An 18,497-nucleotide genomic window follows, 5' to 3' on the forward strand; every position below is an offset into this window, starting at 1 on the left:
CTCAATGGATGATGAAGGTAGGTGATAATATTCAATACCCAATTCTGATTAAAACAACAAGAACCATGAAAAAAAAAGAATTTTATAAAATAAGAATATAGAAACACTTTCTTAAAACCCAGTTCCATCCATTGAAATAATGGGTGGAATATTTTATCCATTGAAATAATGTCTTCAAAAGACATTATTTCATCCTTTTTTATGGTTGAGTAGTACTCCATGGTAGAGATATACCACATTTTCTTTATCCCCTCATCAGTTGATGGGTACTTATTGATTCCATATCTTTGCAATTGTGAATTGTGGTGCAATAGACATACGAGCCCATGTGTCTTTTTGATGCAATGACTTCTCCTTTAGGTAGATACCCAGTGGTGAGATTGCTGGATCCAATGGTAGGTCTACTTTTAGTTCTTTGAGGAATCTCCATACTGTTTTCCATAGAGTTTGTATTAAATTACATTTCCACCAACAGTGGAAGCACTGTTTACACCAACAGTGGAACACATGCTCCCCTTTCACCACATCGGTGCCAGCAGCTATTGTTTTTTGACTTTTCATTAATGGCCATTCTGACAGGGGTTAGGTGGTATCCCATTGTGGTTTTAATTTGTATTTCCCTGATGATTAGTGATGTTGAACATTTTTTCATGAGTTTGTTGGCCATTTGTAGATCTTCTTTTGAAAAATGCCTTTTCATGTCTTTTGTACACTTTTTAATGGGGTTATGTGTTTTTTCTTGCTGATTTGTTTGAGTTCCTTGTAGATTCTGGATATTAGTCCTTTCTTGGATATATACTTTGCAAATATTTTCTCCCATTCTGTAGTAAATAATCACTCTGTTGATTATGTCTTCTGCTGTATAGAACTTTTTGGTTTAATTAAGTCCCATTTATTTAATTTTGTTTTTGTTATATTTGCTTTTGAGGTCTTAGTCATAAATTATTTGCCTAGACCAATGTCCAGAAGAGTTTTTCCTATGTTTTCTTCTAGAACTTTTATGGTTTCAGGTCTTACATTTATGTCTTTAATCTATCTTGAGTTAATTATTGTATATGGTAAGAGATAGGGATCCAGTTTCATTCTCTTGCATGTGGCTCTCCAATTTTCTCAGCATCATTTTTTGAATAGGCAATCCTTTCCCCAGTGTATGTTTATACCTACTTTGTCAAAGATCAGTGAGTAAGTATATGGTTTTATTTCTGATTTCTCCATTATATTCCATTGATCTTTGTGTCTGTTTTTATACAAGTACTGTGCTATTTTGGTTACAGTAGCCTTGTATTAATAGTATAATTTGAAGTCAGGTAATGTGGAGCCTCCAGTTTTGCTTTTTTTTTTTTTTGTTTAGGATTGCTTTGGCTATTTGAGTTCTTTTTTGATTCCATATGAAATTTAGGGTTGTTTTTTCTAGTTTTATGAAAAATGACATTGGTATGTTGATAGGAATAGTATTGAATCTGTGAATTACTTTGGGCAATATGGACAGACATTTTAACAATATTGTTTCTTCCCATCCATGAGCATGGGATGTTTTTCCATTTGTTTCCGTTTTTCCATTTGTTTCTGTCATCTCTGATTTCTTTCATAGTATTTTGTAGTTCTCTTTGTAGAGAGTTTTCACCTCCTTGGTTAAGTATATTCCTAAGTATTTTACTTGTCTTTCAGCTATTATGAATGGTATTGAGTTTTTTATTTGATTCTCAGCTTGGCTGTTATTAGTGTACAGAAATGCTAATGATTTGTGTGCATTAATTTTGTAACCTGAGACTTTACTGAATTTTTTTTGTCAATTCTAAGAATTTTTTGGAAGAGTCTTTAGGATTTTCTAGATAAAAGATCATATCATCAGAGAACAGGGAAATCTGACCTCCTCTTTTCCATTTGGATGTTCTTTATTTTTTTCTCTTGCCTGATTGCTCTGGCTAGGACTTCTAATAGTATGTTGAATAGAAGTAGTAAAAGTGAGGTTGGCATGGTGGCTCATACCTGTAATCCTAACAGTTTGGGAGGCGAAGGCTGGAGGATCACTCAAGGCCAGGAGTTTGAGACCAGCCTGAGCAACATAGCAAGACCCTATCTATAAAAAATTATCTAGGTGTGGTGGTACATGCCTGTAGTCCCAACTACTTGGGAGGCTGAGGCAGGAGGATCCCTTGAATCCAGGAGCTTGAGGCTGCAGTAAGCTATGATCACACCCCTGTACTCCAGTCTGAGTGACAGAGTAAGACTCTTTCAAAAAAAAAAAAAAAAAAAAAGAAGTGGTGAAAGGATTCCCCTTTCACCTCCTTGGTTAAGTATATTCCTAGGTATTTTACTTGTTTTGTTTCCCATTCTTAGTGGGAATGCTTTTGACTTTTCCCCATTCAGTATGATGTTGGCTGTATGTTTGTCATTTATGGATTTTATTATTTTGAGCTTTGTTCCTTCTATGCCTAGTTTGTTGAGGGTTTTATCATGAAAAGAGCTTTTGGTTTTAGTGATTTTTCTCTTTTTGTTTTGTATTTCATTGATTTCAATTTTCTTCTTTATTTCCACTTCTTGTAGTAGCTTCTTAAGGTGAACATTTATCATTGTATGATATTTTTTTCTTTTCTAATACAGACGTTTAATGCAACAAACTTCTAAGTCTTTCTTTTAGCTGCATTTCACAAATTTTAACATGTTCTTTTATTTTCATATTCATTCAACTCAAAATTTTCTTTTTCTAATATCACTGGTGATTTCTTCTTTGACCCATAAATTATTTAAAAGTATGCTGTTTTATTTTCAAATATTTGGACTTTGTTCAGGTATATTTCTGTTATTGATTTTAATTTTAATTTTACTGTGGAAACAGAACATACTTTGTATTATTTTTATCTTATTAGGTTTGTTGAAATTTGTATTATGGCCCACGATTGTCTTTTCTGGTAACTGTCTTAGTCTGCTTAGGCTGTTATACCAAATTACCATAGACTGGGTGGCTTAAACAATAACTTCTTTCCCACAGTTCTGAATGCTGAAAGTCTGAGATTGGGGTGCAGACATGGTCAGGTTCTGGTGATAGCTCACTTCCAGGTTGAAGACTACATTTTTCTCTTTATACTCTTACATGTGGAAAAAAAGCAAGAAAGCTTTGGGGGATTCTTTTTAAAAAGACACTAATCCCATTCATGAGGGCCGCAGCCTCATAACTTAATCAGCTTTCAAAGGCCCCACCTCCTAATACCATTCCATTGTACATTAGGATTTCAACATATGACTTTGGGGGTACATAAGCATTCAATCCACTGCAGTGATTGTTTCATGGGCGTTCAAAACTCATGTATTCTGTTATTGTTGAGTGTAGACTTCTACAAATGTCAATTAAGTCAAGTTGATTTTTAGTAGTAGTAAAGCCTTTTATGTTTCAAATATTATTTTTTTCTTCCCCTTTCTTTGTCTCTTCTCCTTTTGAAACTTTAATTACTCAATGTTAGAATACTTGATTGTTCCAAAGCTCTAGGAGAATCTCTTCTGTAAAAGTGCAATAGGCACTTTTGCTCTTTTTGTTTCACTTTGGATAATTTCTGTTGGCCCAATTTTTTTCTCTGCTGATTTTCCCCTTTCACTAATTCTTCATATCTAATTTTGTGTTTGTTGCTTCTATCATTTTATTTGTCTATCTTTCTCTTTTTTATAGTTTTAATATTTCATCTGAATCCTTCCATCATGCGTATTAATCATGACTAGTGTAAGTCTATGTCCTATAGTTCCAGCTAATCTTTATAGGATTCTGTTGACTGTTTATTCTATGGTCCTTTTTCCTTGCTTTTCTTGGTATGTGTCTTATAATTTTTATTGCATTCTGGCCATTATGTATATAAAGAAGAGTAGAAACTGAGGAAAGTTATAGCTATTTCTAGTTCTTTCCTCTCACTCACTTTTCTGCCCATGCTCTCTTCTTGTCATCCGGTGCCAAAGGTGAATTTGTTTATATGGCCCACACCTCTCTAGGGCTTTTAACTCTTTGACACTAAGTTTACCTAGTTATCCCTGACTTCAACTACCTGATTCATTAAAAATACAGCATGATTTTGTAGATTAATGGTCTTTTTTCATTGTTAGAGTGGAACTGACATTCTTTTGTGGATTTCTACATCCTTAGCAGAAGTGGAACTCTTTTTTTAAAAAAAAATTCAAGTTATCATATGTCCCCTCGAGCAGTTCTATTTTGATACAAACCACCTGCTTGTTCTTCTTATTCAGTGTGAAAGGTCCCCTTAGGTACATTATTAATTTCCTTTGTCTCTTTTGTGGGACTCAGGTCCAACTGCCAAGATACATGGACCAGAAACAAGGGAAGGGAAGGCACAGCCAGTCTCTGCCACTGTGAGCTTAAGGGTACCAATAGGCAGGTTCACAGTTGCAGGTGGAGACAATGGGAGGAAGTATCTCCCCCTCTAGTGTCCTCAGTTACAAAATCTGAAGTTTCCTGCATGAGGAGTGTGGAGACAGCCACTTGTTCAGCTCCCGTGCAGGTTCTGGGGCCGGTGAGTTAGCAGCTCCTCTCTAGAACACACCCTTGGTAATGCTTTGAGCTTCCTCCAGGAAGATCCAATGGTTACCACACCAGGGCTTTCCCCCTGGGTCCCAGGCTCCCGAGTTAGAGAAGAAAGAAGCCCTAAGAGAGCCTTTCAGGCCCTGGGTCACATCCTCCTAGTCCCAGCCAGTGCCCCCAGGAGAAAGGCAGGCAGCATGGCAGGTTAATCTAAACCACCACCTTTTTGGGAATTTCCCAGGACCTTAATCCTCTGTTTCATTATTTCTAAAATACTTTCTTTTCAACATAGTTTACCATGGCTCTCCCATATGAATCATATCACATCTGTGATCACAGCATATCACATCAGTGCCATTCTCTCTCTGCATGTAAGCATTCTGAGGAGAGTGGTATTTTAATTCTGTGTTGTCTTCATACAATAGCCTGACTTATTTATTTAAATGACATTAAATGATATTGGCAGTACATTGTGTCTCTAGACTGGAATATAAGCACACTGAAAAGATAAATCTGCAATACTGCTATTCTCTTTGCATCCTCAGATGTGTGCAGTAGCAAGGACTTCAAATGCCATGTCCCTGGAGCACTCGTTTACATTCATATTAAATCCCTGGGAACACAAGGAGTTCATTTAGTACCATGAGAGATGTCTGCTTCTGTGGTTGTTCTACTGTGATTTCTCTGAATAATTTATCAGCTACTTAATACTCATCACATTTGGCTTTTTATGTAGAAACTATCTGTAAGCTCTCTTACTTTTTAACTCAGAGTTTGAAATACTGTCATTATAAATAAATGTTTCTCTCTAAACAAGAATTTCAATGTCGGAGGAAAGAAAGAAAAACCTGGTGCATCTCATGACGGCCCAATATGATATATATTAAGCACACATTGCTTCTCTTTATTAGGCTGGTAAATTTGAGTTCATTGTTTTTCCATATTTATTCATGTCTGCATCATCATTCCTCTTCTCTTTTATTCTATCCCAGGTGCTGGGGTTCCCCAGTTCCAGCCAATTGCCCTGAACGGCCGGATCCAGGTTCTCAGCAATGGGTCGCTGTTGATCAAGCATGTTGTGGAAGAAGACAGCGGCTACTATCTCTGCAAGGTCAGCAACGATGTGGGCGCAGACGTCAGCAAGTCCATGTACCTCACGGTTAAAAGTAAGGAAGAAGAAATGCTTCGTTTTACCTACATAGGTCTTTGGGGGCTTAGATATTTCCATTGTCTCCATACATACCTGTTGGGGAAAAACAAACAAACAAAAAAAAGAAGACCAATGGTTCGCCATAGCTGGGTTCGCAGTTTTGCTGTTTTAGAAAAACAATTGAAGAGCATGGTGAAAGTCCAGCCAGCTGTCAAAAGCATGCCAGGGGCCCCTCGTGCCTAGAGCAGGGAGCAGCCACATTCTTCTCTCCCTATGGTTCTCAGAGCCATTGGTTCTGGGAAACCTAGCAGATGAGTAGATCTCTGCCTTTAGTGCCCAAATTTACATACTATTGATTTTACTGTGGAAAAGCCCAATCCATGGTCTCAGATGTGTTTTTTACTAAAGCTTTTCTTTGTGCATTTTATTAATTGCAAGCTGGCTTGTTCATAGCTTTCTTTTTAAAGATTATTATAAAATCAAGTGACTGGAAATCTCATAACCAACAGCAAACAACTACGAGACAGGCATGTGCAGCACCAGGCTTAGGGTCTGTGCTGCTGGCCCAGTTTACAGGAAAATGTCCCTTGTGATAAAGTGTTTTTCACACTTTGGAAATTGACACCAAGAAAAGGATATAAAGTGAACCAACTTTTACGGAAGCCTGCTTATTAACAAATGGTTGTGCGTTTAGTTTACAGTGGTTTATATCCATTTATATAATTTTCTATTGGTTAAATTGTGATTTCTTCTTGACTACAAGGCTTTATTAAGACTTCCTCTATGTTTAATATTAATTCTGCTATTAATAGTTTGGAAATATTTCTACCATATCATTTATTTGGAGGAGTGGATTTGAAAGTGAATTTCAGTGAGATGTGTATGTTTGTGTGTGTGTGTGTGTGTGTGTGTGTGATATTTAAAGGTTAGCTACTCAATTCAGTAAGCATCATAATTCACTAAGAATTTATTTTAATTAATTATTTGGACAGAACAATAAGAATATCAAAGTATTTATTTGCTAAACTTAAGTATTGTAAAACCGATTATGGTTCTGAAATGAGGTTGTTTTGAAATACGTTTTGCACATATTAAATACACAATTTTTGAGTTCTAAAATATATGCTTTGGAGGAACTTATTCATAAAAATCTGATGCCAAATTGTGTTATCATTTAAATCCAAAGCTGAAATTGTAATATTTAAAAATTATAAATCGATAAAATAGTAAAGAAACCCAAAAGCTGAAGACCAATGTTGACCAAAGTTGGTCCATCCTTCCCCAACAAAAGAAATATATATTACAGTTGTTCTAATATATTTATTTTATTTTATTTTGAGATAGGATCTTGCTATGTCACCTATGCTAGAGTACAGTGGTGTAATCATAGCTCACTCCAGCCTCAAACTCCTAGGCTCTAGTGATCTCTCCGCCTCAGCCTCCCTAATAGCTGAGACTGGATGCGCACACCACCATGCCTGGCTAATTTTTAGAATATTTTTTAGGAATGGTGTCTTGCTATGTTGCCCAGGCTGGTCTCAAACTCCTGGCCTCAGATGATCCCCCTGCTTAGCCTCCCAAAATGATAGGTTTACAGCCATACATTTTAAATTTATAAGACATTTTTCTATTCCACAAGTACATATCTAGAACTTGATGTGCACAGGGTGCTATGAAAGAGGTAAATACAGTCGATCATGGATCTTATCCTTGTGAATGAAAGAGCTTATTTTCTGGAAAGGGAGATAAGAAGGAAGAAGACAGAAGCTACTAATCCGAATGCAAGGTGAAGAGTAACATGTACTATATCTATGATTTTCAGAGGAGGATAGAACTGTCAGCTTGAGGGAATTAAGAAAAGCTTCAGGGGAAAAAATCTTAAAGAATGGGTAGAATTATAAAATGCAGAAGTTGAAGATTTTCCCACATCTCCTTTCTCCATACCTTGGTACCAGGTGCTGGTCCTGGGGCATGGGGCAGAACTGAGCAGATGACCTGGCCTCTGCCTAGGGGAGCTTTCTTGGGGGCAGCTGGACACGTGTGTGTGCAGCTCCTGTCTGGCAGATGCACACGTGTCGGAATAGAGCACAGCACGCTGAGAGTAAGCAGACCAGAGTGTGATCTGCATTCGCTTGTAGAATCAGTGACTTTATGCAGTGGACTGAATGTTTGTGTCCCCCCAGTTCATAGGTTGAAATCCTACCCCACAATGTGATGGTGTTAGGAGGTGGAGCCTTTGGAAGGTGATTGAGTCACGAGGGTGGAGCCCTCATGAATCATATTAGTGCCCTTGTGAAAGGGACCCCAGAGAGCTTTCTCACTCTCTTTCCATCACATGGGGATACACAGGTAGGTGGTTGTAGTCTGCAGCCGGGAAGAGGGCCCTCGCTAGACCCTGACCATACTGGCACCTTGTTTTTCAACTTCCAGTCTACACATATGAAAAATGAATTTCTACTGTTGATAAACCACCCAGTTTATGGCGTTTGCTTATAGCAGTGCGAGTTGACTGAAAGACTATTATAGCATCTGATACCAGTCTTAAACGATACATGGGACTTCTTCAAAAGGTAGGATTATTGGGCTAGGAGGGGTATTTCCTCCTATATCTTTCAGATACTAGAAACTGAAAGATCCAAGTCAGGAGGTGATTCCGAGTGTCATACAGTACATGGAGGAGATTAGGGAGGGAAACATTGCAAATGACCATACTCCAAGGAGAAATGATTCTTAGATTCTGAAACCAATATGAACGATTAGGGGAGAGATGCCTTTAAATACGTTAATTTTACCAGTTCTTAATAACTCATGGCTGGTTTTACAAACCATTTCAGCTTCAAGCTCCTCTTATTTTTAATTCTTGAAAATCTTAATATTCAAATTCTAAAAAGTAAAAAATAATTTAATGCTGGAAATCATGCATGAGCTGAGTCTCCTATCTGGGAAGTTTTCTCACAGCTTTCAAAAAACACTCCCCACAATAAAGCATTTTAACAGGAAATACCCACCACACACACCTGTTTTTTTGTTTGTTTGTTTGTTTTGTTTTGTTTTGTTTTTTATTTCAGCTCATTATGGGGGTACAAAAGTTCAGGTTATATATGTTGCCCATGCCCCCCCATCTCCCTGAGTCTAAGCTTCAAGTTGTCCATTCCCTAGACAGTGCACATCACACTCATCATGTAGGTGTGCACCCATCCCCTCCCCCTACCCCCAAACCCCCCAGTCAGAACTTCAAGCGTGTCCATTCCCCAGGCAGTGCGCATGGCACTCATCAAGTAGGTATACACCCATCCCTTCCCCCCAGCCCCCACCTCTGTCCGATACCCAATTGGTGTTATTCCCAAATGTGCACTCAGGGAAACCAGTTTGCTGGTGAGTACATGCGGTGCTTATTTTTCCATTCTTGGGATACTTTACTTAATAGAATGGGTTCCAGCTCTCTCCAGGAGAACCAAAGAGATGCCATATCGCCATTATTTCTAATAGCTGAGTAATATTCCATGGTATACATATACCACACTCAAGAGACATAGACTGGCCCAATGGATAAAAAAATATAAGCCAAGTATCTTGTTTTGTTTGTTTGTTTGTTTGTTTTGGAATCAGACATGCGGAGGCTGTGGGCAAAGAGTAGAGCTGGCAAACGTATGACGTTACCATGGAAAGCAATCAGTGGGATAGAAAATTAATCTGTGCAGATCCTTCCAGTTTGGTTGAAAGGGCAGGGGAGCAGGCTCTGCTTGCACCCAGATTTGGTGTCCGACGATGACATCACACCGCTCATCCCAGGCCCACTGGGGCTGCAGAAGCCTCACCACACCCTTAGATCAGGACTCTTTCCCCATACCAGGGACCATTTGAGGTCTGGGAAACGTGGTCTTTTATGCTAAGAAAATAGCTCCCAAAACCACTGGATCTCATAAATGGATGGCTGTCCCGAATGTTTGTCTCAGGTGCCAAAATTACACCCTCCCTGCTCCCAACTACCTGCTATTAGCTGATCTGAAGCCATGTATTCCCAGGAAGACCGATTCAGCGTGAATCTGTAGCCCATGACGAACAGGCAGCTCTTCTTTTGTCTGCTGCTCTGCATAGGTGCTTTCTGATCCCTGCACGCAGCATAAAAGAGCATCGCTTATCAAACAGGGCAGGCGCTTCCCTGGAGAGTCGGCTACTCTTGGAATCTAATGAACGCCCCCGGCTCCCGGAGCTGGCCCACGGCAGGCTGCAGTCCACTCAGGCCCTGCAGCCTCCCTCTCCTCCTGCTCACGCTGGGCAGGTCCATGGGCTGTCGTGCCGTCAGATCTCTGTGCTGTTAGAGGGAGTGTGCACATGCGTGTGCACATGTGTGCATGCACCAGCTCACTCAGATTTGATCCTACTGTCCTCGGGGTCTTGGCTTTTTCCGGACTGATAGCCACAGTGTGATTCAACCTTTTTAAAATTTCAATGGACTTAGGGGTACAAGTATTTTCTGGTTACATGGATGAGTTGTATAGTGGTGGAGTCTGGGCTTTTATGTACCCATCACCCGAATAGTGTACATTGTACCCAACAGGTCATTTTTCATCCCTCAGCCCCGTCCCTTCCCCATTGAATCTCCAATGTCCATTATACCACTCTGTATGCCCGTGCGTACCCATAGCAACCTCAGGCCACTCTTACGCTTTGCTGTTGCCAGGGCAGGTGTGTTGGGCTTGGCATACAGAAGTCTGTCTCCTACCCTGGAAAGAATCTGTGTCTATCCATGGATGTTCCAGTCAACCCCTGTTGCTTTCTGCCCTCGCCACTGCCACCTGGACCCACAGAACTTTACCCTAACACCTAGTTAGCAAAAGCGAAATCTCTCATCCTTGCAGCGTGGCTCTGTGATATTTCTAGGAGGAAACAGCACAGCCCCAAGCTGCCCCGCGGGGTGAAGCTGTGGTGGCCTTTAGTCAGTCCCACGTAAGGTTTTCCAGGTTCCTGATAGTCACTCTGGCAGGCCACCCTTTATTCTAAGAACAAGAGATGAGGCCTTGTTTTCTCTTTGTTTTGCTCTCAAGGAGGAAGAGGAAGTAAAGTTTGAAAATATAACATCATTAAATTGCTTTTTGTTGTTGTTTTTCCTTAAACTGCCAAGATAGCTTGAATATGCCAGACAGCCAACACTATTTTCCCTCCACTGCTTTACATTCAAGAGCTTGTACATCAAGGGTTCCAAACCTCTTCTCGGGAACCCCAGTAATCTGGGGATGACCCATGAGGAACGTTGGGAATCATATGCAAAAACGTATGTATGTTTCTAGGAAGAAACTGTAACCTTCATGATAGCCTCAAGGGATTTCATGATGCAAAGAAGATCAGGAACTATTATTCCAGAAAATCACACCCTGGATGGCCTGAGAGAAAGACCGGAGGCTGTGCTTTTCGTGCAGCCTGTCTCAGAGCATCGAACTGAATGCAACCAAGCACAGGACGACCCAGGAGGGAGGAATGAGTGCCCATAAATCAGGCAGTAGGCTAGGTTTATTGAAAACTAGGTCTTGATATTTCGTTACCTTTGCTTCACGTCCATACTCTTATTGCAGCCTTGAGGCATATGTGACCTAAATGAATCAAAATGATACAACGTTGCAGTCAACAGTGGTCCCCAGACTCACTCTGCCTGGGTTCCCAGCCAGGTTACCCGGGGCAAGTCACTTGCCCTCTCTCTAAGCCTCTGTGAAGCAGAGATAGTGACAATACCCCTCGCATGGGGCGCTTGTGGGGCTACCATGAGCTATCACATAATCACCTAGCAAAATGCCGACATATAGTAGGAGCAGAATAACATCAGCTATTGATGGTTGATGTTGCTAATGCTATCATCGTCATCATCATCTTTCCTGAACTGCAGTTTAAGGCCTTCCCAGACATGACAGGTTGGTACCTAGAATAGAATGCAAGGTGTCCGAGGTTAAGAAACACCCAATTTCCACATTTTCATGAAATCAGAGTCACCATCCCCCCACCCTCCTGCTTCCCTCCGAAGCCCAGTTGTCAAATCATCGGCAGCTTTCCCAGGAATGGCTGGGTGCGGAGGCAGAGAGTGGGATGAAGCAGGGACAGTAAGTGCAGGGGTGACTCAGCTCAGAAGCCCCTCAGTGGCTGCCACGCCCAAGGTGTCTCCTTCCAGGTAGAGCGTCCTGTCCTCCCCATAAACATGTGCATTTCACTTCCTCCGTCAGCCTGAAATTCAACCAGCTAAATATTCTTAGGGGGTAATGAGGAATCTGTAAAATGGAAAGGTTAATATAGCAGAGGCTGTTCATTGCCTGCCCCAATATGAATTTCCCTCCTCCCTCAGCGTTAGGGGTTGACTTGTATTCCTGCCCGCCAAATTTATCTGTTGAAGTTCTAACCCCCCGTACCTCACTGTGAGACTGTATTTAGAAACAAAGTCCTTTCAGATGTAATGAGTTAAGATAAGCTTTTACGGGAGTAGGGTTGGCCCCTAGTCCAACAGGACTTGTGTCTTTGTAAAAAAGGGAAATTTGGATGTGGACACAGCCGGAGGGAATGTGGCCAGGTGCAGACAGAGACAGATTGGAGTTGTGCTGGTGCCAAAAGCCAAGAGACACCGGGTAAGGCAAGGAGGGTTTCTCCCCTAGAAGCTTCAGAGGGACTGCAGCTGGCCCAGAACCGTGAGAGCGTAAAGTTCAGTTGTTTTAAGCTCCCTGGTTTGCGGTACTTTGTTACGGTGGCCCCAGGACACTGATAACACTCAGTGACAACAGAGCTCTTTTGCAGTCTTGTGTTTGAGGGAGACCACAAGCAAGATCACCTCCTTAAGCGGGTAAATCCTAATCCGTCTAAACCCAAGACAGCCCAAGCCTGAACCAGTCAAAGGCAACCCATTCCTTTTGGTTTAAGGATGGGCAGGCAACCAGGTTTTGGCCAAGGAAATGTAAGAAGACACCTTCTGAGAAATTTCTGGAAAAGATGTTCTTATTCTTAATAGGAGTCTCTGCTAAAGGGGTTCATCTCATTTAAGGTGTCATCTCAGTGACACCTTGATCTGTAGCAGCTATGTTGGTATCATCCCATGGATAAAACCAACACAGAGAGGAAGGGAGAGTCAAGACAACCAGAAAAGTGAAGTTGTGTGCCTGACGCAGCGCACCTGGAACCCCCACCCGTGAACCTGCGGTTGCATGAGATGACCTGTCCCCACCCGTATGGAGGCAGCTGGAGGCAGCTGGACTAATGTAGGTCAGGAGACAGCGTCATCACCAAAGTAGAACGTAATTCGTACGGCTCCCACCAGTAAGTCAGGCTGAAATAAACAGCTCTGAGGGAATGAGGAGCTTCATCTGGGTTGAGAAGCTATAGAAATTTGTAGCACACGGTGCTTTGGTTTGGGGCAGGACAGGCCTGTGTGAGGACAGTCGAGGGTTGATGGCAGCACTGGGACCTCGGGCACATTTGGTGGCTCAGAGCAGGGAGGCCTGCGCCTGGCAGAGGGAGAATGACAAACACCAACAGCCTTTTAAAAAATGCTACTGGGGCCAGTACTACTCCAAGGAAACATCTTATTTTTCCCACTTACTTTTCCCTTCCTTCTCCAGTTCCTCCTCCTTCTTCTTCCTCCTTATGTTTTGAAGCTCCTTTCTACTCAACAGCTAAAAACTTATTTCATCTCAGCTGTTTTTCAAGGTTTCGCAGTTGATTTGATGTCCTTCCCTTTCCCCAGGCTTCTCCAGTGGGTGGCGGTATCAGTGTCCCCCAGTCAGCTGCCGCCCTCCACTCGGGCCTCTGCAGAGGTGCCTGCATTCCCCTCTGGGTCTGGTCCGTGGGCGGGGTCGCTGCCTCGCTGCCCAGGGAGCACCCTCTGCGTCCTCTGGCAGGCCTGGGGCGGATCTGTCCATGTGCCCGTTCAGCAGGGTTCCCTGAGCACCCCCAGTGCCAAGGACTGTTCTAGACCCTGCATGTGCTGAACAAGACCAAGTGTTAGTTCATCACAGAGCACGTGTTCCCTTGAGAAGGACACAGAGGTGGGTGTGTAACACAACGTCTGGCAGAGACCAGAGCAAAGGGAGGAAACGAGGCGTGCATGTGTCCTGGAGAGAGCGCGTCAGACAACTGGAACAGCAAGTGTGAAGGCCCAAAGCAGAAATAGGTCGCATTTGGGGAGCAGCAAGGGAACCATTTGCTGAGAATGGGTATTTATATGTGTGTGTATTTATTAGTGTATGTGTATGTGTGTATGCATATGTTTGTGTGTGTATATACGTATAGCTATAACATAAATATATAAAATATAAATATATATAAATATTTACAAATTTTCATAAATATGTTTAATTTATAATAAATAATAGTTAAAATATGATAATATTATATAAATATAAATTAAATAAATTAAAATTTAATTAAAATTAAATAAATTAAAATTTAATTAAAATTACATATAAAATTAAATATAAATATAAAATTTATATTTTATAATGTTATATAGTCATGGGCTGCATAGAGCCATTTTGGTCAACGATGGACACATATAAGATCTTGTAAGATTATAATGAAACTGAAAAATTCCTATCGCCTAGTGATGTCATAGCCATGCCAGCGTAGTAACTTGATGCATTACTCACTTGTTTGTGGTGATACTAGAGTAAACAAACCTACTATGCTGCCAGTGTATACAATTATAAAATATACAATTATGTATAGTACATAATACTTGATTATAATAATAAACTGCTGTGTTACTGGTTTATGTATTTACTATATTATACGTTTTATCATTATTTTAGCCTATATTTCTTCTACTTATTAAAAAGAAAGTGAACTATAACACAGCCTCAGGCAGGCCCTTCAGGAGGTCTTCCAGAAGAAGGCATTGCCATCTAGGAGATGACAGCTCCATGCCTGTGACTGCCCCTGAAGACCTTACAGAGGGACAAGATATGGAGGGGAAAATGATAATATTGATGATCCTGACCCTGTGTAGGCCTAGACTAATGTGTGTGCTTGTGTCTTAGTTTTTATCAAAAATTTTAAAAGTGAAAAAAATATAATAGAAGAAAGCTTATAGAATAAGGATTTAAAGAAAGAAAATACTTTTGCATAGTTGTACAATGTGTTTGTGTTTTAAGCTAAGAGTTATTGCAAAAGAGTCAAAAACTTAAAAAAATTATAGAGTTTATAAACTGTAAAAGTTACAGTAAGCTAAGGTTAATTTATTATTGAAGGATGAGAAATTTAGTGTAGCTTGAGAGTACGGTGTTCACAAAGTCTGCAATAGTGCACAGTAGTGTCCGAGACCTTCACACCCATTCACCGCTCACTCACTGACTCAGTGCCCTTGCAATCCCACAAGCTCCATTCGTGCTAAGTACCCTACACAGAGGTACCATTTTTATCTTTTATACCTTATCTTTACTGTGCCTTTTCTATATGTAGATATGTTTAGAGACACAAATACTTACTGTTGTGTTACAGTATTCAATACAGTTACATGCTGTACAAGTTTGTGGCCTAGGACAGTAGGCTAGACTGTATAGCCTAGGTGTGTAGAAGGCTCTACCATCTAGATCTGTGCAGGTACACTCTAGGATATTTGTGCAACAAAATCACCTAGTGACACATTTCTCAGAACATATTCCCGCCGTTAACTGGTTTGTGACTGTATGTGGAAAGGTTGGTTTATCCAAGCTCTCTGCCTTTACTGCAAGTCTGAAAAAGTTTAATTCTATTTTGTGGTGTTTTGATCTACAGGTTTAAAAAATTTATGTTGCTAAATCCAACAGTTTTCCTTTAGGGTCTTCCCCATTTTTGTACCATGCTTAGAAAGTTACCCTCTATCCCAAGAATATTAATATTCTATATTTGTCATTTAATTCTTTAATACTTGTTGAACTTATTGTGATGGAAATTATGAGTAAGAGCTAATATCTTTTTCACAAATGGTCAGTCAGTTGTTCTAACGTCTTTGTTAAACAGCCCAGTCTGTTCTTATTTTTTTGAAATTTCAATTTCATTTTAAGGAAAGATATTTTAAAAAATGGACTCTCAAGGAAAACTCCTTGGTTAGCTCTGTCAATTACTAGCTGAGTACCCTGTGCAAGCTGCATAACTTCTCTGTGCCTTGGTTATTTAATCCTCTAATCACTTCAGTATAATATTACAGGGTTTAAATGAATAAATAGAAAAATATAAATTTCCCAGAACAAAGGAAAGAAGTTGGATCCCTCCTCACATCATGTACAAAAATTAGCTGAAAACAAATCATAGACTTAACTCTGGGATAAAACTATAAAACTCTTAGAAGAAAATATTGGAGTAAATTTTTGTGTTCATGAGTTGGGCGGTGGTTTCCTAGCTGTGACACCAAAAGGATAAGCAACAAAAGGAAAAATGCATGATTTGAATTTTATAAATATTAAAACATTTTGTGCATTAAGAAAACCGTCTCACTTATCAGTTTTCTCAATAAATGTGAATGGCTTGAATTCCCCGCTCAAGAGACATAGACTGGCCCAATGGATAAAAAAACACAATCCAAGTATCTGCTGTCTTCAAGAAACCCACCTAACCTGCAAAGATGCATTTAGACTGAAAATAAAAGGATGGAAATCGGTATTTCAAGCAAACGGTAACCAAAAGAAAGCTGGTGTGGCAATCTTAATTTCCAATAACTTAGCTTTCAAACCAACAAAAATAATAAAGGACAAAGATGGCTACTACATACTGGTCAAGGACACAATTCAACAAGAAGCCATGACTATACTCAATATATATGCACCCAACCTAGGTGCACCTAGATTCATAAAGCAAACCCTACTAGATCTCAACCAAATGATAGATAACAATACTGTAATAGCTGGAGACTTTAACACCCCACTGACAGTACAGGACAGATCCTCTAAACAGAAAATAAACAAAGACATAATGGACCTAAATAGAATGCTAGAACAAATGGGCATGGCTGACATCTATAGACATTCCACCCAAAGTCCACAGAATATACATTCTTCTCATCAGCTCACGGGACATTCTCTAAGATTGACCATGTCCTAGGACATAAAGCATGTCTTAAAAAATTCAGAAAAATAGAAATTATACCATGCATCTTCTCAGATCACAGCGGAATAAAAGTAACAATGATCACAAACAGAAACCCTCACTCTTACTCAAAGTCATGGAAGCTAAATAACTTTCTCCTGAATAATTATTCTATAAAGGAAGAAATCAAGATGGAAATCAAAAGTTTCTTTGAATTAAATGACAATGGAGATACAACTTATCAAAATCTATGGGACACAGCTAAAGCAGTCCTGAGAGGGAAATTCATATCCATAAATGCCTATATCAAAAAGACAGAAAACCTGCAAATAGACAACCTAACAAATAGACTTAAAGAGCTGGAGAAAGAAGAACAGAACGACCCCAAGCCCAGCAGAAGGCGAGAAATTACTAAGATCAAATCAGAATTAAATGAAAAGGACAACAAAGAAACTATAAGGGAAATTAATAAAACAAAAAGTTGGTTCTTTGAAAAGATAAACAAAATAGACACACCTCTGGCTAGACTAACCAAGAGCACAAAAGTAAAATCTCTAATAACCTCCATTAGGAACATGAAAGGAGAAATCACAACCGATGCTACAGAGATACAAGATATCATCTATGAATTCTACAAAAATCTTTATGCTCATAAACTGGAGAATGCGGAGGAAATGGACAAATTTTTAGAAACACATAGTCTACCCAGGCTCAACCAGGAAAAAATAGAGTACCTGAACAGACCAATATCAAGAACTGAAATCGAAACAGCAATAAAAAACCTTCCCAAAAAGAAAAGCCCTGGTCCAGATGGGTTCACACCTGAATTTTACCATACATACAAAGAAGAACTGGTGCCCATCCTACATAAACTATTCTCCAATATTGAGAAGGATGGAATTCTCCCCAACACGTTCTACCAAGCCAATATAACATTGATACCAAAACCAGGAAAGGACGCAACAAAAATAGAGAACTACAGACCAATTTCTCTCATGAATATAGATGCAAAAATTCTCAATAAAATACTAGCAAATTGAATCCAAGTACTTATCAAAAAAATAATCCACCACGACCAAGTGGGCTTCATCCCAGAGATGCAGGGGTGGTTCAACATACGTAAATCTATAAATGTAATTCACCACATAAATAGAAGCAAAACCAAAAACCATATATTACTCTCATTAGATGCAGAAAAAGCATTTGACAAAATTCAACACCCTTTTATGATAAAAACGCTTAAAAAAATAGGCGTAGATGGAACCTACCTAAAAATGATACAAGCCATATATGACAAACCCACAGCCAACATCATTCTGAATGGGGAAAAATTGAAAGCACTCCCACTTAGAACTGGAACCAGACAGGGCTGCCCACTGTCCCCATTACTTTTCAACATAGTATTGGAAGTCCTTGCAAGAGCTATCAGGCAAGACAGCAAAATCAAGGGAGTCCAAATAGGGAAGGAAGAGATCAAACTCTCACTTTTTGCTGATGATATGATGCTATATCTGGAAAACCCCCAGGATTCAACCAAGAGACTCCTGGAATTGATTAACGAATATAGCAAAGTCTCTGGCTACAAAATTAATATACACAAATCAGAGGCATTTATATATGCCAATAACAGTCAATCGGAAAACCAAATTAAAGACTCAATACCCTTCAAAATAGCAACAAAGAAAATAAAATATCTAGGTATATACCTAACTAAAGAGGTAAAGGACCTCTATAAGGAAAACTATGAAACACTGAGAAAAGAAATAGCAGAACTTGCAAATAGGTGGAAATATT

The 18,497-nt window shown here is 39.8% G+C and overlaps 1 protein-coding gene across 1 annotated transcript in view; it reads left to right on the plus strand.

The window, feature by feature from the left end:
• DSCAM (DS cell adhesion molecule) overlaps positions 1-18,497 on the plus strand; it is a 740,578-nt gene that overhangs the window by 515,244 nt on the left and 206,837 nt on the right. Inside the window, exon 12 of the mRNA XM_069471934.1 lies at positions 5,515-5,688. Within this exon, the coding sequence (XP_069328035.1) occupies positions 5,515-5,688 (174 nt within the window). The remainder of the gene's footprint in view (positions 1-5,514; positions 5,689-18,497) is intronic.

Source organism: Eulemur rufifrons, chromosome 7 (assembly GCF_041146395.1).
Source record: "Eulemur rufifrons isolate Redbay chromosome 7, OSU_ERuf_1, whole genome shotgun sequence".
Taxonomy (NCBI): Eukaryota; Metazoa; Chordata; class Mammalia; order Primates; family Lemuridae; genus Eulemur; species Eulemur rufifrons.